This window comes from Zingiber officinale, chromosome 3B (assembly GCF_018446385.1).
Source record: "Zingiber officinale cultivar Zhangliang chromosome 3B, Zo_v1.1, whole genome shotgun sequence".
Lineage (NCBI taxonomy): Eukaryota > Viridiplantae > Streptophyta > Magnoliopsida > Zingiberales > Zingiberaceae > Zingiber > Zingiber officinale.
Genome location: NC_055991.1, coordinates 46,323,568 through 46,347,228, shown reverse-complemented (window position 1 = coordinate 46,347,228; position 23,661 = coordinate 46,323,568). Strand labels below are relative to the sequence as shown.

The 23,661-nt window shown below is 33.8% G+C and overlaps 1 protein-coding gene across 6 annotated transcripts; it reads right to left on the bottom strand.

The window, feature by feature from the left end:
- Positions 1 to 3,162: 3,162 nt before the first annotated feature.
- Positions 3,163 to 23,163, bottom strand: LOC122056461 (protein STRUBBELIG-RECEPTOR FAMILY 3-like). 6 transcript variants are annotated; one of them, XM_042618430.1, is made up of 18 exons: positions 22,999 to 23,163; positions 22,655 to 22,724; positions 22,381 to 22,500; positions 22,123 to 22,252; positions 21,976 to 22,047; positions 21,756 to 21,821; positions 21,611 to 21,682; positions 21,452 to 21,523; positions 21,308 to 21,379; positions 21,162 to 21,227; positions 19,732 to 19,797; positions 19,139 to 19,503; positions 18,776 to 19,050; positions 16,925 to 17,193; positions 16,702 to 16,840; positions 15,657 to 15,796; positions 15,421 to 15,577; positions 3,163 to 3,405 (listed from the first exon to the last, which is right to left on the bottom strand). In XM_042618430.1, the coding sequence occupies exons 3-18, from the start codon at positions 22,475 to 22,477 to the stop codon at positions 3,343 to 3,345; spliced, it is 2,121 nt and encodes a 706-aa protein (XP_042474364.1). In that variant the 5' UTR covers positions 22,478 to 22,500; positions 22,655 to 22,724; positions 22,999 to 23,163; the 3' UTR covers positions 3,163 to 3,342. The 6 variants fall into 6 exon arrangements, with proteins under 6 accessions (XP_042474364.1, XP_042474362.1, XP_042474363.1 ...); XM_042618428.1 differs by having other exon boundaries at positions 22,381 to 22,495; positions 22,655 to 23,163; XM_042618429.1 differs by having other exon boundaries at positions 22,381 to 22,495; positions 22,660 to 23,163.
- Between the last annotated feature and the right edge of the window lie 498 nt (positions 23,164 to 23,661).

The window sequence follows — 23,661 nt, the reverse complement described above, 5'->3', positions numbered from 1 at the left end:
TTTTTTCAAATGAGTTTACATGATCTGAGTTTATCCAGTAACCAAAATGTAGTTGAGAGGTCACCATAGAAGCAAGAGTACTAGTCCGGTTCTATGAATAATGACTATTTTCAAAAATATCTACCATCAAAGTCAAGTATAATGTGAAGAGATCATAAAACTAGGCCAACATTCAAATTCTTTTAGTAATTACAATGCTCACTTCATGCTACTTTGGATAGGAAAACATAGATCAATAGACATACTAGCATACCAAATCACATAACATAAATATCTAGATAAAATGTGCTAGAATTTTGCATTAAGGAACAAACAACAATGACATGATGAGTGATGCAACTGAGAAAAAATTATTATGCAAAAAGAAATAAGAAAAACTAAACTAAACCAAATGCATCTAATGCATCCCCCCAGACTTAAACTTTTCATTGTCCTAATAAAAACTAGAAATAAAATATGGAGGAGGTATTTGAAGTTAGAGAAGTTACCAAGTGATGAGCTCCAAATGGTTGACATTCAGGTACTTGAAGATACTCCTCTATCTAGTGCTCACATTTCTCCACAACTTTGAATTCTACAAAAATAAATAGACAAGAAAAATTAAGTAAAGGGACTAGTGTTATTATAAATGAAGTAATGAAACCAGAAAGAAACTAAAACTAAAATAAAAGTAAGATTGAACTTGGGTTGCCTCCCAAGAAGCTTTTGTTTAAGGTCATTAGCTCAACCCCTTATTAGGCTCATCGGAATAACGATCTTGCCGGAGTGAGAAACTTTTGGACTTTTCTTCCAATGGCCCAATTTATTATGAAAAGAGTTGTCATTATAAGAATAATGTAGTGTATCACCGCTCTCTTCATCTTCGTCTCCTTAAAAGTCCTTTTCGGCGGTAGAAGACGGTTCAGATTGAGCTTCCAATTATCGACCCCATGAAAACCTACACACCCAAAAGAAAAACATACCTCCCACATACATGTTAAATAAGTAAGAACTAGAATCATATCAAGTTTAGTTAAGCAGTTATAAGAAATGGAATCGCATCTAACAAAATCAATCATAGGTACCTCCATAAAATTTCCTAAAAGATCACTAAGAATACTAAACTTGTAGTGTTGAGAAGTACCTGAAAGTTCTAAACAAGTGGATGTGACATCTTCAGAATTTTGTAGTGGTTTTAACTCTGGTTCGAGTGGTGGTGCCTCTAAAAGTAGTGATTCTTGGGGCTTTGCTTTCATTGCACAAGTCCTTACACATTTATCATCAACCAATTCCATTCTTACAAATTCCATAGTATCTATGATCAAAGGAGGTGATTCTTAGGACGTTTCCTCCATAGTACATGTCCCTACACTTTTATCCACCACATCATCATAAAAAGTAGTCAAGAGTCCACTAATATCAATATTATTGATAGAAGGATCAACAGCATTATCAGAAATTTATTTTAATATCCATGATTCTTGGGATGATTCATAAATTTTATCTATAAATTAACCTTATATATATTGAATGAAAAAAAAATAAACTTATCAAACTAAATATCAAACATAAATGATTCATTTATGGTCCTGCCTAGGCCTTTCTCTCTTGCAAGTCAAAGTTGAAGCAAGAACACTCCTCTGGGATGCTCCTCCTAGCGATGTCATCATTCCAAAGGCAAAGACTTGCTAAAACACCTTGCGATAGTTGTGAATTTGAAATACATTTTCTTAAGATTTATAAAGTGAAATTGGTGAGCGTATATTCTCATAAAAAAAAATTATCCCTAATTAATTTGACAGTCAACCGTAAATTGATCACAAAATTTACTTCTCATCTTATAATTTGGGGATGGATTACAAAGGACATCTGAAATAAACGAAATTACTTTTTTACTATCATAAACTGAAATCAGTCATCATCAACTATCCTCATATCTCTGTCATCAACTATCAGTAACAATTATTATTCGACCGTTACTTCATCAAGTCAACTCAATCCTATTGGCAGTGGAATGTTTGATCTTCAATCGACTCAATTGCCTTCCAACTGACTCCTTTCGGTTAACCTTCGACATGGTTTATTGACTCGAGATCATTTCCTTTAAATAATGATTGATTCATCGAGATCTCAATTGGTTTTATATCGTCAATTAATAACTAAATCTAAATATGTTCGTGAATAAATCTTCTAATAATTATTTTATCAAACAATTGATTAATCCTCATCAATTGACTTCTTATGTAATATATTATTTAATGATATAATAATTCAAATTTAAAATGAATAGATGACTAACTAATTGACTAACTATGTTTCAATTGACTGTTTGACTCAACCCGAATAGAAACTTTCTATTGTGAGTTTTCTGTCTTAATAAATTCCCTATTGACAAACAACCGACTATATCATTGATTTTGATCTTGAAGTAATTGTATATCAATCAAATCTTCGCTTATGAGAAAGAACTACCCAACATCCAAAATTACAGGTAGCTCATAATCTCTCTCAACTTACATTCTAAATTATAAACTTGGTATTTTGATACTAATAAGAATATAACAATATAAACCTAACTTTAAGCCTTTGTCTTTATAATGTTCATTCAAAAAAGGAACAACTAATTATTAGCATATTACATACTTCCCTAGCACGTTGATCATTACTCTAAAATTGTACCCCAAAAAAAAAATTATAATGCTTGTATCTTCCTACCTTGTAATTCATTGTAGTTATTCAATATGAGTAGCCCATTATGGTAGAGAAAAGATAAATAAATCTCTTAACTATTCCTAAAAATAGGCACTGTTATAGTTTTAATATTGAAAAATAAAACATATTTTAAGATTTAAAAACATTGTTTTTTTTTAAGTTTTGACTCTTACTATTTTACCTCCCTAATTATTAGGGCATTAATTCATTTAAAAATTAACAATGTAACTAATTTAACTGTATCATATCACTTCCCAATTAAATAAATGTTAAATTGTATAGAGAAAAAGGTAAGATAATAAAGATTTTAAATTTTACAATTTGAAAAAGAAAATAAATGGTGACAAAACAGAGACCGGTCAAATAATTAATAAGGAAAATTTTCTTGTTAAAGGATTCTGGGCGTTTATAGACCAGTCGAACACTACCACTTTCAGACTTGAGGCATAAACTATATGCAAGGCAACAAGATACATAATTGACAATTTCATGGACAGCAACAAATAAAAATTTTGCAACAACAATAAAATAATTATCTTCCATTTACAGGTTTGCAGATAACTAATTAATTTCTTTAAATTAATATGTTTCCAAGAGCAACAGTACTTTTGCAAATAGTTTTGATACCAAGCCACCTCTAAAATTTGCACATCAAATAACAGAAGCAAGGTCTTGGACAACCTCTGACATTGGAGGCCTGAACTCCGGCACTTCCTGCAAACAAGAATCATGAATAAGGAACTCACCAATTAGTATATATATATATAGATTAAGTACAATGAAGTACCCCCATAGGGTTTCAATAATGTCAAAATAGCCCATCCTATGTAGTTAATCCTATCCACTTCACCCTACTGTTGAATATTATCAAAATAGACCCTCAAGTATAAACTTCTACTTTCCCCTGAGAGAACCAAATCCATGTTAGGGCTAAAATGGCAAATTGAACAGGATTCATAAACTGTATACATTCTGTTTACTTTTCTATTGGATGTTAAGTATTGTCAAAATAACCATTATATTATAGGATCATTTTGAAAACTAAGGAAAACACAAAAACAAACAAAAATAAATATATAAATTCTTTCCTTTTGGAAGCAGAGATAATAAGAGTCATGGGCTACATGGCTTCATCTGTCTAACAATATCACTAATAATATTTAAATTAGATTTTCTTTTGCATTAACTAAAAAAAATTTTCTTTGATTCTTTGTGCCCCTTCCACCTTCCACTTTACTGTGATAGATTGACTCTTCTTACTAAAATAGAATCTAAAAGTCATATTTTAACATGTTTGTACAATCTCAATATATTTTAACTAATCTCATCATCTACTAAAGCTAAACTAACTACTCTCCAATATTAGTATTTTTATTTTATCCTACTAGTACTCTATAAATTCATTTTAGCATTTTCATGTTTGCTATATCAATTATTTCCAATGTTATTTCCTAATAGTCCAACACAATTTTCCTTAGCCTAACTCCATAACTTCTACTCCATTAGAGTTGACTATGCACGATCTTGAAGCTGCTCCCACACAACACCCATGACATTCAAACACAATTAGAGACATCTCACAATCTTCCCTGATGCCTACTTGGTGTTCTAGAGTATCAGACACCCCTCAACCAAACTGTATTTATGCGAGTGCCTATGCCATTGGATTTCTTCCAATGCAATCTCGAGTAATTGGTCCATGTAGCACAAACTAGAGTAGTTCAACAACCTCAATTATTAGCATCTTCCAATGGCAATGACCTTTTTACAACGGATTTATATCTCTCCATAGCCACTAAGAGTGTTTTTCATTATACCCTGTTTGGTGAACCCTCTATAGAGCCACTCGATTCAAATGGAATGCTCATCAACCACTTCACAATTGCCTTGTACCACTACTATTGTCCTCTCCAGATCCATAACAATTACTAGGAAAAGTTGAACTGGAAGAATTATGTTTCATGGGTCATGGCAATTCGAGTTTGATTCATTGGTCAAAGTTAGTTGGAAAACATCACCACCTAGGCTACCAAGATTTCTAACTCTGAAGAGATTCATGGGATATTGATGCACACTAACTTTCCCATGTGATAGGGTGTGGTAATGAAATTGGACTAATGAAGAAGCAACCAAATTGTCCAATTTCATTACCACAGGTCCAGATTTTGAGTTTGTGTTCAATGATTTGTCCAATTTGGTTGCTTCTTCAATTGCCACAAGATTTGAACACACAATCAAAATCTGTAAAGTGATATCTCTACAACCAATAATGTGATTCACATTTGAACTCTTCCAACTGCAACAATTCAGCACCAAGATGATCACACATTAGCTAATTCTGAGAGCTAATTCTGAGTCTTTGCTACTGATCGAGATATCTTCACAATCAAATCAGATGTTATTTTTACGCAAAACCACTTCGACAAGCTCCTCTTCATTATATATATATATTTTTGCACACAATTTACCTGAGTTGGAGCGTATGAGAACTCAGATTTTAGAAGACACCTTCATTTCACATTCCATGCCATATCAAATGTTTAACATGAAAATGTTCAAAGCACCTACTACATTCATACTAGCATCTAATCCCGGTATCCTACAATAAATAGGTTCAAGGTTTCAATCTCGAGTCATGTCAGAGTTTAGGTGTTTGACCAGAATGATACAATTTTAGGATCATATTATGTTGTGTCGATACGATATGGGTATTAAAAAATTGACTGTGTTTATACCAATAAAAGAAATTATTTCCATTAACATCTGAGAACACTGCAATGAGTTATTATAAAATTCACAACCATCTTATTAATATCAAAAGAAGTGTCATGCATCTTATGAGAGCATTGATTCTTGTAGCATCCTTGTGGGATCAACTTCATAATTCTTAAATACCCAAATTAAATAATTCTTTTAGAACCTGTGGTACTAATATTGGTTTCTCAATATGTTCTTTAAACTCTTGATTCACCATCAGGCATTAGGATTTAGAATGGCAGCCTTAAAATTGGAACTAGTACAAGAACAAGATAAGAATACACAAATGTCTCCAAGTTCTCACATGATGAATCATTATATGGTGCATTAGAGGTACAATAAGGTGACGTTTGGTTAAATGATGGGAATGACTATGGGTATAGGTTTGATAGTAAGGTGGAATGGGAATGAGAATGGAAATGAAACCCACCTAGTTATATGGGTTTTGTTGATTCCCAAAAATCTAGAAATCATTCCCAAATCCACAAACCAAACACTATCTTTTACTATCATTCCATTCCCTCATTCCCAAACCCATCAACCAAACACCCCCTAAAAACGTTGAGAGTACTATGAACCTTGATCAGAATGAATTTTGACTAAACTCTCCTATATATCTTGATATTCATTAACTTCATTTTGTCTATCACCCCTATATCAAGTCCATTAGCATATTGTCTTGGTAGTTCTAGCGTCATGATAACCATCCTAGGTGCATAAATATAACTTTTCTCACATGTCTGGGAGTTAGGAGTATTGGAATCAAGGAAACATAAGTTTAACATCTGCATGGTGTATCTCCATTATCATTTCCTACATCAGTAGGTGTATTGTAATCATCATTTCAAACTTCTCGACAAAGTATAGTATTAAAAATGATGATGTTTCATCACTCTCATTGAAGTTCTTACTCATCGACTATATAGAGTGGATTGTGATCAACCATCAATTTTTCCTCTCTTGTCAGCTAATTTCTATAAAATATATTTAGCAGATTTTTCTTTCATTTACTAGAGACTACAAGAGCTTTTTCTTTCCTTTTGTTACTTTTGGTTGTGTTTAAGGTTGAAATATTTGAAAATGTTTGAGATGAGATCCAAACAATAAAATTTCCCAATCGAAAACTACATCGTCATCATCTTCCCCATTAGCATCCCATCTACCTTACACTTCTTCAATCTGTTGGATAAGGAATTGAAATGGTTGTGGTGGATCTTCTATTTCATTAAATAATGGATTCTCAACCTCGACAGTGCTCCACCAATCTTTCATTAGATTGTCCTCATTCTCAATAAAGCCAATATGAAATGAGTCTACATCACTCAACTCCTATTTTTCTTTCTCTTCTATTATGACCTTAATTGAAAACACATATTATAGTATACATAAATCATCTTCTACAAACAATGATAAGGTAATTTTTCACTTTAGTATGATATGAAAGTGAGCCAATTTCTTCTGCAAACACTTGAAACTGTCATCTATATAATAGAATCCATATTGCAATCATTTTTCAAATTTAGAGTCAATCCTCTATATTATAGCCATCACTCATTTGTAAGATAAATGAGAAAAATTAAGTCTTATATATGAGTAGATAATGTCTATTAATAAATTATTCTTATTTACTAGCATCTAAATATCATCTTAAATTCTTTTATTATTAAAAAATATTTTACAAATAAATTCTTTTTCTCATTTGGTTATCCCATCTTCAAGTGGTTATATCAATATAATGTTAAATATAATGTTGATGCTTATAAGGAATCTCTTATAAGCATTCATCTACTCAAATCCCGATCACTCCGACTCTATTATCAGAATAGCTATTGAGGAGTATTATCATCTTCTTTGCATCTAAGTATTATTTAGTATTATTTTCCTAAGCTATTTTGAATCTATTCCTTCTTTTTCAAATTCATCCAACTTTCAAGTATATGAATATGGTGGTGTTTGTAATCTTTGCGCCAATATCATCTCATCTTATACTTTTGCAGAATCACTAGCATGAGAGCCTTCACCATTGAGGACCTCATGACGCAGCATAGCGAAGGATAAAGATACGTCCTCACCTATAGGAAAGTTGTTGATTCTTACCTAAAGAAAACGAAATTGTAAATTGTATTAACTCCAAAAACTTGTCTATTACATGGCATCCTAAGCCCTTTTATAATTTGATAACACAACCTATTCTTTATAAAACAATAAACTTTTTAAATAAAATCTTAATTATCCTAATAAAAACCTAACAAACTTTTCTAGAAAAACTAAACTTTTTAAAAGTTCCAATTAATTATAAAAAATAACGACTTAGATAACTTTTAATAAAATTAAACTCTTGACTACATTATTCTCCTCAAATGTAAACGACCAATAGATGCCCTTAGTTAGGCGATGTGAAACTATGAGAAGTGTGTACATCAAACAAGGAAGAAAAAGACCAAAGAAGATTTGACAGCAACAGTAAAATACCATAAAATTTATTTAAATATAAATGATAATATAGTAGGGGATAAAGCTTAATAGCATAAAAGGATTCATATAGCCAACCCCACCTAATGGGATAAAGTTTGGTTGTTGTTGTTGTTGACTACGTTATTCTCCTCAAACGAAGAGAACTTGACTCCAAGTGGGAAGGTGGAGTTGTTACAAAGCAAAGGAGCCTTTTAGCCAAACCAAACGGTTGCTGGTTTATTTCTTCAAACATTACCTTTTAATGTCGATGTGTTTGCTTATTTTGTCGAGTGGAAAGGTAGAATAGTTGTGAAATGGAGGTGTCTTTTTAGCCAAATCAAGCAATTGATGATTTTATCCTTTAATCATTATCATTTTTATGCCAATATGTTTCCTTGTTTGCATTACCTCACCACAACTAGGCCTCCACCGTTAACAGCCTATAATTGACGGCCACAAAACTCTATAACTCACACAACTCAATCTCTTGTTTTAGTTACAACATATACTTTTGAGTCTTTTCATTGCACTTCCAAAAGGTATTTACAATTGCTTTACTTCTCATTCAACTTTACCTATCTTCCATTATCACTAGTTATTTTGTCTTCATTTCCTCTTAGACCTCACAAGACTCTACAGCTCACACAACACAATCTCTTATTTGGATGCAACACCTATTTTTGGATTTTTCTATTATTCTTCAAAAAGGTATTCACAAGTGTTCTACTTCTCATTCCATTTTTTGTTATCTATCTTACATTATCACAAACTATTTTGTCTTTTTATTTCCTCTTAGATCTAACAAGACTCTGCAACTCAGCCAACATGGTCTGTTGTTGTGGATCTAGCATCTATTTTTGAATATTTCCATTGCTCTTTCAAAAGATAGTCACATTTTTTTTGTTTCTCATTCCATTTTTACGGGATAGCTATTTTGTATTTAATTCCTCTTAGACCTCACATTTTTTGTAACATTATTTTAAAGGCACTCTTGAATCCAAGGTGGAGACTAGTTATCATTGAAACAATAGAAGCCATACATTCTAATGATACTTGAGAGTTACTCTATCTCTTGCCAAGTCAATAGTGGGTTGTCAATGGGTATTCACAATAATGATATTCCCTATTGGCATTGTAAATTGGCTGAACATTCTAAGTTGACCTAGATGGTAAGTGATACACTCAAATTCTTTGAGTGGATTACCTAGGCACCTTCTCACCAATGACTAAAATTACTTATACTAGCTTTTCATCACCTTGGCAATGATGTTTCAGCAGTCACTAATCACTTGACTAGCTGGATATTAAACATTTTTCAAAAAAAGAATACAAGCTCTTTCTTAGGAGAGTGGTCTTATATGCAAGTTGAAGAAGTCTTTATAACCTGAAGCAACCACCTAGAGATTGGTTTGGTAAATGCAACTTTGGCCTTCTTCAACTCAAGATGATTAGAAGTGCATCAAAACTAAAAAAATGCAAGCTCCTTAATCCTTATCAGCTATATGGATGAAAGTATCATAATGAGCCATGACTTTTCAACTTGAAATTGAAAACATTCCTTCATCATCACTACCTAACCTTCTTTGGGTGCTTTCCTGTTGTGGTCTTATGGCAGAGGATCCGAGAGTGGCTACATATAGGGCAAGAGATGTCTACCTATCGGCGGATGTTGCAAGTCTTCGGGTGTTTCTTCGGAGGAGATTGTAGCGATGTCTACTTTGATACATTTTGTATAGAGCTAGGAATAGTTGTACCTTTAATGAAGGATGGTTGAAAAGTGAGAGGATCTTTAGAAATGCACAAATCCATGTTTAGTCATTATGAGTGTTTTCTGATCGGATATTATATCATAGCGCTGCAGATTACAAGGTATTGTATTCTAGACTTGCATTGATATAAACATTTTACTTATAAAAAAAAAATAATGGATATAGCTTTGTTTTTGTCCTTACCATCATAGTCCATATAACATCTATATCATCAAGCTCTTCCAAAGTTCTTGTTACAAACAATGAGAAGAGGTGGCTAAAGGTTAAAGAGGAGTGAATATCCAAGGTTTAAATTTCAAGTTGTGCTAGAGTTTCGGTTTATAACCGGAATGATACAGTTTTGATACTGTATCATACTGTGTCAATACTATTTTGATACTTTTTTAAATAGAAAACATATTAATCAAAAATATTTTTATTAATATTTGATCGTTGTAGATGTTTATTATTGAGTTATACTTGAGATGTCGAATGTTGAGTATATGTTTTGATATTAGCTGGTGGAATACTTGATACTTATTCAGTAAAAGTTGAGTCCATCATGTAGGCTTAAGATATATTTAATTTAGATTTATTTTAATTAGTTTAAGATTAAATCCAATTTATATATATAATAATTTAGTTCATTAGTAGTACTATATTTTATAAAGTTATAAATTATATTATATTTTTTTTATCTTTCTTAATAATTTATTTCCTTAAAAAAAATTCTCTATGTTTATCTCGTGAATCAATAAAGAAGGGAAAAGGAAAATTATTTTTAAAGAGATTTTGATTTTCCTCTATTTACCTTAAGAGGTATATTTTTTTCTCTTTTCTTTATTTGATGGAGGAAAAAATAAATGAAAGATGAAAAAAATAATAAAAATAAAAAATTAATGCATAAAAGAGAAAAAGATCAAGTGGGAAAAAAGAAATATCCATCTAAAAAATAAAAATTTTAACCTCTAAAATTAAATAAATAATAAATAACAGTTGTTGTCGCGAGTGTCGCAACCTCAAGGGGTCACCATAGGGGGCAACACCCTCCGCGAGGTCGTGACGGCCTCGCCATGTCGGTACGGTGTAGATCAGCGAGCGGAATAGTAAATTCTGCCAGTCAATCAACACAACACAAAATTTAAATCGTTGGTCATTTCTCCCCATGATGTTTGCCTACAAGTATGAATACACAATGTAATTAAAATAAAAATAATTCACCGATGCTAACACATGTATTTACGTGACTCGGCAATACCCAAGGGTCCTACTCCATGGTCTATGATCCTTCGATAGATTACTCTTAAAATGCCCTTTATAATTTCTCCTTAAAATGCTTCTAAAGGTGGAGACACCTCTTACAAGCTTTTGATGGTTAAAGAAGACTTTATAAAAGAGAGGAAGAAGAGTTATTGATTACAAGAATATAGCATTGGACATTAGCTCAAAAGCATCCATCTTCACATATCATTTAACTAAATACCACCATCGATCAACTATTGCACTATAGCCATTCGAACCATTGTAGTGCAGTTTTTTCTCATTAATTATTGTCTCTAGCTTTTCTGGTTCATCTTCAATTAATTGGTAACTTCTATTAATTAACTTATCCCTAATCAGTCGACTTCGCAGTCAATTTAGCCACAAATAGAAATATTCAATTCATTAGTTGATGAGTTCCTACACCTACATTTAAGAGATGATACTAGGCATTTCCATTAGTCGTTTACTCTTCTTTTTTACTTCTTTGTTCACTAATTCTCCTCCAATTCTTTTCCGGCAAAATCTCTAGGCATCTCAAAATCATTTTTCATAATAAGCTTTATATGAAAATTGATTTTAAAGAACACCTCTATTCATCGCTTTCACATGGAGAATCACTTTCGAATTTTGGTGGATGGATGTTTGAGTAAACTATCATTGTATGCTTTTCTCAATGGTTAGTATGTAGAAGATATTATTGCGACTAATGTGATGAGATGAGAGCGAGTAGAGTGAGAAGGGGACAATATCGTTTCTACCTGTGATGTTAGGTCACAAGTACGAATACAACAATAACAACCAAGCTTTATCCCACTAGGTGGAGTCGGCTCACAAGTACAAATACGCAATAAAATTAAAATAAAGACAATTACCCAATGCTAGCACATGCATTTACCTAGTTCAACAGTACCCACAGCTCCTCTAAGACCTATGATCCTTCACTTTCTCCTTCTCCAAATTCTTCCGAAGATGGATAAACTTCTTACAAGTTTTCAATGGTTACAAGGACCCTTTACAAAAGAGACGAAGAGATTATAATAAGTTCAGTTGGTTACAAGAATATTACGGAATATTAGCTCAAAATTGTCCATCTTCGCCCATTCAAATAGCCCTCTAAAGTTGTTAATCAATTGATTAAAACACCACCATCAATCAAATGATGCATTATAGCCATTACCCAATATGACCATTATAGCGCAACTTTTTTCTCTCCAGCTTTTCTAGTTCAACTTTAGTTGACAGATTGCTTCCATCAATTGATTGATCCCTTAACTTCCAAGTCAACTTAACTATGAACAGTATTTTATTTACTAACTACTGAGTTTGATTCAAATGCCTAGTCAACTCAATCACCAATAGTCAACTCGATCAACACAACAATAGCCCCAAAGTGAAACATTTTGCAAAAGAGTTGACTTAACCACCAATTGACTAGAGACACCCTTCAATTGATTGGATTGTCAATTACAACCATCCTAATGGTTAAGTCCGGATGCGTTAGAATCAACCCTCTCCCATGAGTATTGGTCTCTTGACTATCAACGCACCATCAGTTATACCTTTACAACTCCACCACAAGGCCATCTTGGACCATGCTTCTCATCACTTGGATGCACTTGAGCCCTCGACTTACTCCGCATGCCATCCTTCATGCCCTACCTACATAATTTACCTCCATAGGCATAACTAGACTCTGATGCTCCTCGTTCTACCTTTAAAAGTTCCACACCATCCTTCTTCGATCTCCACAAACCTCGAGTTATCTGGTATCCATCAACCTTAATCATGCCAAGTCGTCATCATGTGTATTTCACCACATCCTACATGATTCAAATACACATATCAAATACAAGGTCAATCCTAACTTAAACTCTTTATTGAAACATCAAAACCTATAACCAATCGTGATCACTTAGGGGTCAATTGCACTAATAATGTCTCCTCCTTTTTAATGTTTAGCAATGTTTACGTTAGGTAAATAATGTAATAGAAATAGGGACCTGAGCTAAACTCCCCCTATACCTACACTTAAGAGATGATACTATGTCTTTCCATTAGTCTTGTACTCTTCTTTTTTGCTTCTTCATCCACTAATTCTCCTCCAATTCTTTTCCTTCAACATCCCTAGGCATCTCAAATCTGTCTTTCAAAATAAGCATTATATCAAAATTGCTTTTAAAAAATACCACCATTCGTCGCTTCTACACGTAGAATTCACCTTCAAATTTTGGTGAATGGATGTTTGAGTCGGTCATCATTTTTATACTTTCCCCGACGATTAGTCTAAAGAAGAGCTTCTTAATTCTAATACCACTAGTTGCAACCAATGCAATGAGATGGACAATAGGTATAGGGGAGGGGGTGAATAGTATTTGTAACTGTGATGATAGATTAAAAGTATGAGTATGCAGCAAAATTAAAATAAAAAAAATTTACCAATGCTAACACATGCATTTATATGATTCAACAACACCTAAGGCTCCTACTCCACAGACTATGATCCTTCGGTGAGTCACTTCCGAAATCCCCTCTATACTTTCTCCTTATCAAAAAATATTCTTCCGAAGGAGGTAAAACCTCTTAAAAGCTTCCAATGGTTACAAGGAGGCTTTACAAAATAGAGGAAGAAATTACTATAAGCTCGATTGGTAATAAAGATGTAGTTATAATCAATAGCCAAACTCGTCTATCTTTGCCACGTCAAATAGCCCTCTAATGTCTTCAACTATTGCTATCATCCTATCGTGCGAACGTCAATCAGTCAACAAATGCATTGTCGCCATTACCAGATCCAACCATTGTCATGCATATTTTTCTCATCAACAACATTCTTTAGCTATTTTGATTGAGCTTCAATTGATTTGACTAGGTGCTTCCATCAGTTAACTTCCTAATAGTCTCAAGCACAAATAGAAACATTCAATTTGTGGGTGATAAGATTGAGTTAACTACCTAACTAGATCAACCTAACAGTTGACACTTGAGTTCCAGCCCAGAACCAAATGTCTGTTTGTTAGCTAAAGTAAATAAGTCCACTATTCAATTGATTTAACCACCAGTGGTCAACTAGATCAACCCAACAGTTGACACTTGAGTTCCAGCCCTGAACAGAATGTCTATTTGTTAGCTAGAGTAAATAAGTCCACTACTCGATTTAACCACCAATCAACTAGAGATGCCCTTTAACCTACTAGATCGTCCATTACGACCATCCCAATAGTTGAGTCTGCCTATGTTGAGATCAACTCTCTCCCATGAGTATAGGTCTCAACTCTTAACTCGCTAAGTGTTATACCTTTGCAACTCCTTCGCTACGAGGCCATCTTCGATCAAGCATGTTGTCCCTCGAATGCACTTGATCCCTCAACTCTCTCCACTTGTCATCCTTCACACTACCTACATAATTTGCCTACACAAGCAAAACTGTACTCCAATGCTCCTCATCCTATAGTACCTTAAATGTCACACATCATACCCCTAGGGCGTAGCGCAAACGGTGGGCACATGACATCTCTGGCGTAATGGCCAGGGGTCGATTCTCAAGAAATGACGACCTGGGGTTTACCCCACCATGCTCCTATGGCCTGTGTACCTGCATGTACCTCCCTCCATATCCGTGGGGTCGGCACTATAGGGCCGCTAAGGTAGCGGATCTACCTTTAAATGTCACACATCATCCTTCTCCAATCTCCATGGACCTCAAGCCATCGGGTATCCATTGACCTTAGTTGTGCCAAGTTGTCTCATGTGCATTTCACCAAATCACGCATCACTAAAATACACATATCAAATACATAGGCAATCCTAACTTAAACTCTTTGCCTAAATATCAAAATTTATGGGTGATCTCAATTACTTAGAAGTCGGTTGCACTAATACTTCCTTCTGCCATTGGATATTTGAAAAATGCACTGCTCATACATATGAAAAAACATTGCATATAACGCACACATGTCTAAGACACTTAATACTTAGTATCCATATGTGTCACAAGCATTCATTTCTCCGGTTGTACTCATCCTATTATCCTAATATAAACAATCAAATGGGTCATCTAACCTCGAGTATTTGTCAAAACTTAACCCAATAATGAAACATTAAGGACCTTAAGTATCTACTTATATATTTATTATAAAATCAAATAGATTTATTCAAACTCTTGCTACCTGAGTTTTTAAACCCAATTTCATCTCACACCCTTCATGAGATCTACTATTTTAGTGAAATTAATTAAATACCAATTTAACATACTCAAACCTATGTAAGGTTGTCACGAGTACCCATTAATGCTTATCACTTTGCCATTCCTACCTGAATGTGATGCAAATTAATTTCCAATCAGGAAGCTTGATTTAATCAGATTGGTCTTATTTCCGCTTTCCTCATTAGTGCATAAAATATCTATAGCATGTCAAGCAGCCTGTGAGACTAAAATAATCGGATGACATGATCCAACAGTCCATATGCATATTGTTAAGCTAGTATATAAGTTCATGAAAAATTCTACCTGTATGCAACGACTAATGATGTCCGCAAATCTTGAGATTGATTTTACAACAAACTGCCCACCAACTGAAGGATCCACCATTTTTGTCAATGCATTCATATCATAAAGTTGTGAACTAGCCCACCTCACCAAATGTTGCTCACCCCAAGGACGTGAGCTGCGACCAACAGAAAATTCAAATATTTAATATAAGTAAACTCCCTATAAGGAAATGACCGAAAGATAACCAAACATACCTATCAAATGACTTGTGCCCTGTGAGGAGTTCTAACATGACAATTCCAAAACTGTAAACATCACTTTGCACACTATATGACCCAGATTCACTGACTTCAGGAGCATCATAACTGAAAAAGGCAGGTTCCATTCCTGATAACTAAGAGAAAACCAAACAATTATTTTTCATAAGACCATAACCAACTCAAACTCTAATCTGCAGATATTTTACTGAACTATTTGAGTTCCAATACTTGACATAATTGCTAAACTAATCAAATTTCTTTCGTTTTTGTCGGGATAAATTCAAATGGTGAGATGTGAAATACGCATATTTGAAAACCATAAAAATCTATATATAATTAAACTTCAGTCTCCAGTCTTTCAGATTTTAAAGATCATCTCAAAGTTATCCTCATATTCTGGGTTCAAAGAAGTGTTTGGATTCACTTTGTTTGTCTTTTGAAGATTGAATACATAGGGTATTTGTTGTGCCTTGTGTGCAGATATTTTACTGAATAATTTCCATCAATAATGTTTGAATTTAGTCACTGGCATAACTGCTAAACTTAGCAAATTTCTCTCATTTCATCAGGTGCATTCAAATGACAAGCTGTGAAACAAGCACAAGATGCATTTGAAATCACATAACTCTGTAGATAATAAACTTCACTCTTCAATCTTAAAAACATTTTAAAATAATCTTAATGTTATCACTCTATTGTGAAGCTTGATGGCATTTAGCTAATTGAAAATAAAGTGGAAAGAAGTGTTTCAAGACCTGATATGCATATTATGTACATCAAATGTAGATTATATGAAAGATATTCTCTTTGCAAGATTCCACCTGGAAATAGCTCCCAAAATTAACGAGGTAGAAATGATAATATAAATGTCACTTAACCTACACATTACCTATTAGGGGAACATCTATCAAAGTATTAGGGAATTTTTACCAACCGGCCAACAATAAGAAAGCTTGATAATCCTTAATTTTCAGTTATATAATGATGTCATGTTAAAACAATGATAGCTGAGCTTTCAAGTTTCAACAGCTTCACTTACCTGAGTAGCTGGGAATAATGATAGCAATGATGCAAGACCACATTCAGACACACGTACTTCTAGATCATCATTGATGAGAATGTTTCCAGAATCAAATCTTTGATGCACTAAAGGTGGTTGACAACCATCATGGAGATACCTTCAGCATTGAACCAAATATATTATATTTTTATGTTGAGATGCATACTTAGATCCAGCTAAATATAAACTAGAATGCACATACTCTAGAGCTTTAGCAGCTCCAATTGCAATCTTGATGCGAGCATTCCATGATAATTTCTTCTTGATAGAGTCGTTACTGTGTAGCATTTCATATAGAGTTGTACAGTTGAAGTAATTGTAAACAAGTAACCGTTGGCCATAGCCATCACTATAACCAACAAGATTGACAATGTTTGGATGTTGAACCCTTGAGATGCGCTCGACAATCTTCAGAAAGTTATCTTCCGAGGGGTTTGAATCTCTATTCTCAAGCTTCAAAACAGCCAACATCTGTACATTTGAAGGCTAATTATATATTCAGATTCAAAATGACAATTTTTATCTACATATTGCATGTGCATATACTGATACAAAAGAATAGGAAGATAAAGCACTGGTTATGATGTTTTAAGTAGGAGAAACTTGTCCCAGCAGAAGTATGGAGAGGGACACAATATATATGAAGATCCATATTAAAAACAGGAAAAACTACCATAATTAACACAGAAGGAAGTGAATCAAAACATTGCATGAACAACACTTGCTACATTAACCAAATTCACAGCATATTTCTCATTTCTTTTATATTAGTTATTATAACACTACACCATTCAAAAACTTTGTTTACTTTTTGTTAAAAGTTTTCAAAACAATGAAGACACAACAGAAAAACAAGTTTTCCATAATAATTTTTTAACAAGAAACTATTTCACATTGTAAAGGACATGTACAGGAAGATTTATTAATCCTAGAACTTAAAGATACATGTGTGAAACATATTATCTTCAAGATATAAAATAAGTGGAAAAACTCAAAACATTATGGTATAATCCAATTACCATTAAGGAGAAGGAATTTTGAAAAGAAACCTTTGCCTTGTTTCCTATATAGCCGAAGAATAATAAGGGTCAATTTATGCTGAGGAAAGAAGCTTGCTCTGTAGAAGCTTAGCTTCCAAAGCAATGTGTTTTGGCTCCACTATTTAACAGAGCACAAAGCATGAAAGAAGAGACTTGTGGGTCGTTCCAAGGAAGACAAATTGCACAAAAATGCTTCATCCCAAACCTGAGCAAAAATGATGGAACGATCTGAGTAAAACCCAAAAAAAACTTCTTGGTTCCAATGAGGCATTGATGTAAGAGCAAAACTAGTAATAAGGTTGATTTTAGGATGGAAATGGTATTGAGATCAAGGCAAAGACGAGATGACAACTCGATTGACTTGGTCATAGGAGTCCTTCGCACAGACTAGGATCTTGATTGTGTAATCTGAATCCACATTTTTTGTAGCTTCTTGTAGTGAACTCAATGGAAAATGATCTTGATGGAGGTCACGCTCAAAGGATTCAAGCTCGACTCAAGCATCTCAACTTCTTTGAGCATGCACAAGATGTCAACACCCACAACCCACCTCCCCATTACAAGGAAGAAGTTAAGGGCTTATTTAGGCTTTTCCTTTCGATCCACCTCCTTTCTTTCTACCCCCCTCAAATTACATATAAATAAGTCTGTGTGACCGCTGTGAGGTCATAGCGGCCACGCAACCTAGCGAAGGCCATGCACAATTGCAACGGCCTCATGACCTCATGGAGGCCTCCACGGCCAGTGCCAATGCCAGATGAGTATTGGTAAAAAATCACATGTTTTGGGTGGTAATCGGCACCCCAATCTATGATAAAAGCTACACATTAAATTTGGAGGTAGTTGTCAAAACTATCATTTTCCAAGAAACATGATGAGGTATGAACAATTCATTCTTTTAGTTAAATATAACAAGACATACAAGTTTTTCTATCATTTTAATGATAAGAAAAGACCTACAATTATATTCTCTAGATTTGTCAATAACAAGAAAAAATCATGATATTTCAAACCTTTCCCTGAGGTAATTCTGCCAAATATAGTCGGCCAAATCTTCCATCTTGGATCAAATTATCTTCGCTGAAACTGTTTGTGTACTGTTGAAGTGTGGCAACATGAAACCATCTAGCAGAAATTGGAGTCGAAGTTTCAGTCCGATTTCTCAGACTCTTTTCACCTATAATACCAAGTTTCTCTGTGTCAAAACGAGTCACTGGTGGCATGGGAAGTGAAACATTAGACCGGCCATTTGAATTATACTCGGGCCTTCGAATTGGCTTTCTAAATGCTGTTAACAATGTCAGCAATTTAAATTATGTATTAGGAACCAAATTACCTGATAAACAACAGTTTCAAAATGAAATTCAAGATTTTACCTCCCTCTTTATGTGATCTGATAAATTCAGAACTTATCTGAGCATCCTTCGGCTGTCCAATTCTACTAGCATCATGCCATTTGCAAGTTGCTCCATCTTTGGGTTTTCTTGTTTTGCATTTTGATATACACAGTTTTACTATTGCTATAATAATGACTAGTACAACCACTGCCATGCATGAATATCCAACCAATTCTGCTGTTGAAATTTTACTATGCCTTGAAAACTGACCACCACTCTGAATAGGAGCCTCAGAAGAGGGGAAAGGGGCCATTGCGACATTTGGTGGTTGAGGAAAAGGTGATACCATTGGTGGGGCCATGACTGGTGGAATAACATTGGCATCAAATAGGTTACCATTCTTCCTGTAGCAAGGATCCAATTGTAGAGTTATAGTTAGTATTTTCAAACATTAGACACACATGTAATTTGATAAATTTTCCTTCAATCCCTCCAACAATAAAAGGGCATCCAAGCAATGCGATCATATCTAAGAATGTTGCGATAGAATTATATGCCTAAAACTTACATTTGAACAAGAAATAATATTGAAATACCAAGTAAAAACAAGACAAAAAACATAGGTCACTCACTTGAAATTAGGAACATTAAGCAGCTTTGGTGGGATTGATCCTGAGAACAAATTGTTTTCTACATTTCTGTCACATATCAAGTCCAAGTCAAATAATCAGTAAAATTTCAAATCTGTTGCAGTGTACATGGCACATGAGAACTTAGGCATTGAAAAAAATTTAAGGATATTCAAATTGTAATTATGAATTATATTATAAAGATTTAAAGGAAATTAAGACCTTATCTTAAGAGTTTTAGCAATTTTTTAAACATAAATTTTTAATGCATCCTGGGTTAATAAACAAAAAATATTGTCAGAAACCTAGGTTTATTTCACAAATCAATTTAAAAAAAATAATACTAAGGTTAAGAGTGGTCATTTCAGTGCTACAAATGGAATGGAAAATGTTAGAGGCTTGGAGTATTCATATATTTAGGAGTGTTCGATCCAAATCAACATATAATCTCACTGGTTAGTTCACTGTCTATTGACTATCAAATTTGTATAAAACTTTCATTATCATCCATGCCCTTTTTTAGAACCCTACAATACTATTTTGAGCGTGCAATGACTTTTAATCTAAAACCAAATTTTGAATTACTGCTCAGATCCTAGAATAAAATAAATCCTAGTAACAGAAGAAATTTGTCAAGAACATCAATGGCTAAAAGAAGATTATTTTTCTCTAATAGCAAAGACTTCCAAAGTGCTCCGGCATTAATAATAAAGTTTTTACTTGAAGGGAAGGATAAATAAAGAAAATAAATGAGGAGAAAGTGCAATGAGGAGGGGAAATAAACATCTGAACTATGAGGAAAGAGAGGAAGGAAATACAGGTAAGGAAAAAATAAAGAATAAACAATTGCTGATCATTGGTCAGTGATTGGTTGCAACCAACAAATCCTCTTTTTTCTTAAGTTTCTCATTTGCTCATTATGAGCAGAACAAAAGCTAACAAAAAGTGTTATTTCCTCTCTGTTTATATCAATTCTGCTTTCCTTGGAAATTAACAACTGAAGTTATCTTTTTCCTCTTTTATTTCTCTCCTTCCCTTCACTCACTTTTCCGTCCTTCAAAGTAAAAACAATGTGAAAAGAAAAAAAAATACAATCTCATTTGAAATTGATGCTAATATTACAGCCGAAAAGCATGCAAGGAGAAAATTCCCACAATATGTCTTGTAGAACATATCCAAGAACATTGTATGGTAATAACTAGCATAATACTCCATTATGCAATTGACCATAGAAAAGAAAAGCAAACCACAACAAATGGTGATTATATGAATGGATCACAACTAGATAAATGATATCGATTTCTTTCTTCCTAGTAATATCCACCTAGGTTCCTGTATAAATAAACAAGATATTTATTGTTATTTGTATGTTTTCTTCTTGCTCATTCTTAATTTTATTATGGAAATAAAAGAGAGGTGTATGCAGAAATTACAAATCTTGGAGAGGAAGATCTTGCAAAACATCAAGAATCCCAGATATTCGATTATTTTGGATATGCCTGCACTATAAAGGAATCTTTTAAGTATTATGTTCATAAATAAATACGAAAGTAATCCTAACGAGAGTGAGAAAACTTACAATGTAGTGAGAGAAGACAAGCCCTTCATAGAAGGTGGAAGTTGGCCACTCAAATTATTATGTGAGATGTCCCTATTTCAGCAAAAAAGAATAACAATGTGGACATGGCACGCCTTAGTTTGCAGTGAAATGAGAGACACCTACAAGTTTATCAATCCAGTGAGAGCCCGGAAAGCATCAGGCAACTCTGCAGACAACATATTGTTATTCAATGACCTGAAAGTGCAACGGGAAAGAATTAGTACCACATTAATAACAAACCTTGTTACACTTAAGTACGCATGCAAACACTGATGAACTCACATGTCTGATAAAAGAGTCAGATTGGATAGTGAACCTGGAATGCTTCCTGTGAACTGATTGTCTGAAAGAAAACTGACAAAAAGGGAAATGTCATTCATTTCATGCATTTATATGAAACAATTACACAAGGTAAATAGCAACATACAATCTCCTTAATGTTACAGGTAAACTTCCTGGTATGCTGCCACTAATATGGTTATCACTCAGATCCCTAAGATAGATGTTAATACCAAGAAGTTATCAGCCATTGTTATGCAGAATATGGTGTCTCTTGTGAAATTCACTTGCAAACAGCAAAAAAAAAAAAAGGAAAAAATGTCTTTCCATTATTATAAAATATGTACACTTTTAGCATTCACACTCACAAGGTTATAAGTGAAGTAAAATATGAAAGCTCATCGCCCAATTGTCCGGCCAAATTTGCACCATTAAGCACTCTATCATAATAGAAATTAATTAGATGAAGCAAACAATGATAACAAAAAATATAGTTGGAGAGTTTGGAATTTTACATTGCAGTAATGCTTGAGTCAACACACTCAACTCCTTGCCAGCCCTCACCGCAGGGGTCTCCACCAAATGCTCCCCATCCAGGAAGAGGAGGGAAGTCCAATGTGAAATACAGGGAATTTATAGCAAAAACTGAATGAGATTGTAGCAGGAAAAGAAGGAAAACAATGTGTCAATTCAGTACATACTTAGAATTAGTAGCAACCTCAACAGAATAACTCGTTCAGATAAGCATAAGATATCGCAATAAAACGAATTACCATCTTGTCCGTTTGTGTAACCTCTGCAAGTTGGCATGTAAAGCAACAAAGACAGAGCCAGAAGTAAAGTCATACCGAAGAGCACCCTCAATCCCATAGTTCCAGTTACAATCTTCTGCCCTTGATCATTAAACAGAAAGGAACTGGATCAGATGAGCAACAAGAAGCCTTTACATCTTAATACTTGGACAACAATTCCTGAGCGTATGCAAGAAAGATTTTTGAACCAAAACTCATTCGTAATGCACTTAGGGTACAAGAAATCCACTATCACCTTACACAATTATTTTATTGGACGTCTCCAAAGATTGCAATTGTTCCGTGTCGTCGGCAAGATTGCTCACCTACCGAGGACCGTCGTCTCACTCCACAATAGATTAGTAGTAAGCAACACTTAAACCCTCATAGCAACAAAAGAAATCTTTGGAGAAAAAAAAACACAAACAAAAGGCGCACTGAAGAAGACTCATAAACTCCCAATATCGATCAAAACAAAAAAAAAACGAATAAAAGATGGCGAACAGCAAATACAGAGCCGAACGAACAATGCGACATAAACCCCAACAACACTGCACGATAAAAGATTATCCTGCAAGAAAGCGCGATGACAAGAAAAACCTGATAGAGAGTGATCACAAAGCCAGCAGCAATCTTTGGAATAGCAAAGTTTAGATTGTCTTTCGCTTTGTTTCCAATTCTTGAACTCGAGTGATCGCTCCGCTGGAAGAAGACCGAATGGAATCCGTAAAAGGAGACGCAGCAAAGCAAAAGTTGTCCAAATGCTCAAGCGATTTTGAAAAGAAGAATTGGCAAAAGGAGGGCAGTATTGTAATTCGGTAAAATATATTTTTAAAATATAATATACAATTAAAAAGTTCGGGAGTATTGGAATTCGGCCCATGCTTTTTTCCTAAATTACCCTTCCTCGCGCGTTTTCTGTTTTCCTAAAAACTCTTTATCTTCTTCCACTTCCATAATCAATTAAAATTTGTAATTAAGATTTAATAAAAAAAAATGTGAATAGATATCCATCAATTATAAAAATTCAATATTGACCTAGTAATAACAATTTTTATTGAGCAGTTTGATAGAAATTTAATATGGCAAAAGTTAAGGACACATGTTTTTCAAATTATTAAAGATGTATTTTATTTTGATTTTTTTTTCTTAAAAGGGCGTTCTATTTTATTTATATATATATATATATATATTTATTTATTTATTTATTTATTTATTTATTTATTTATTATGCTACTCGACTCTCATGCGCGACTCCCATCT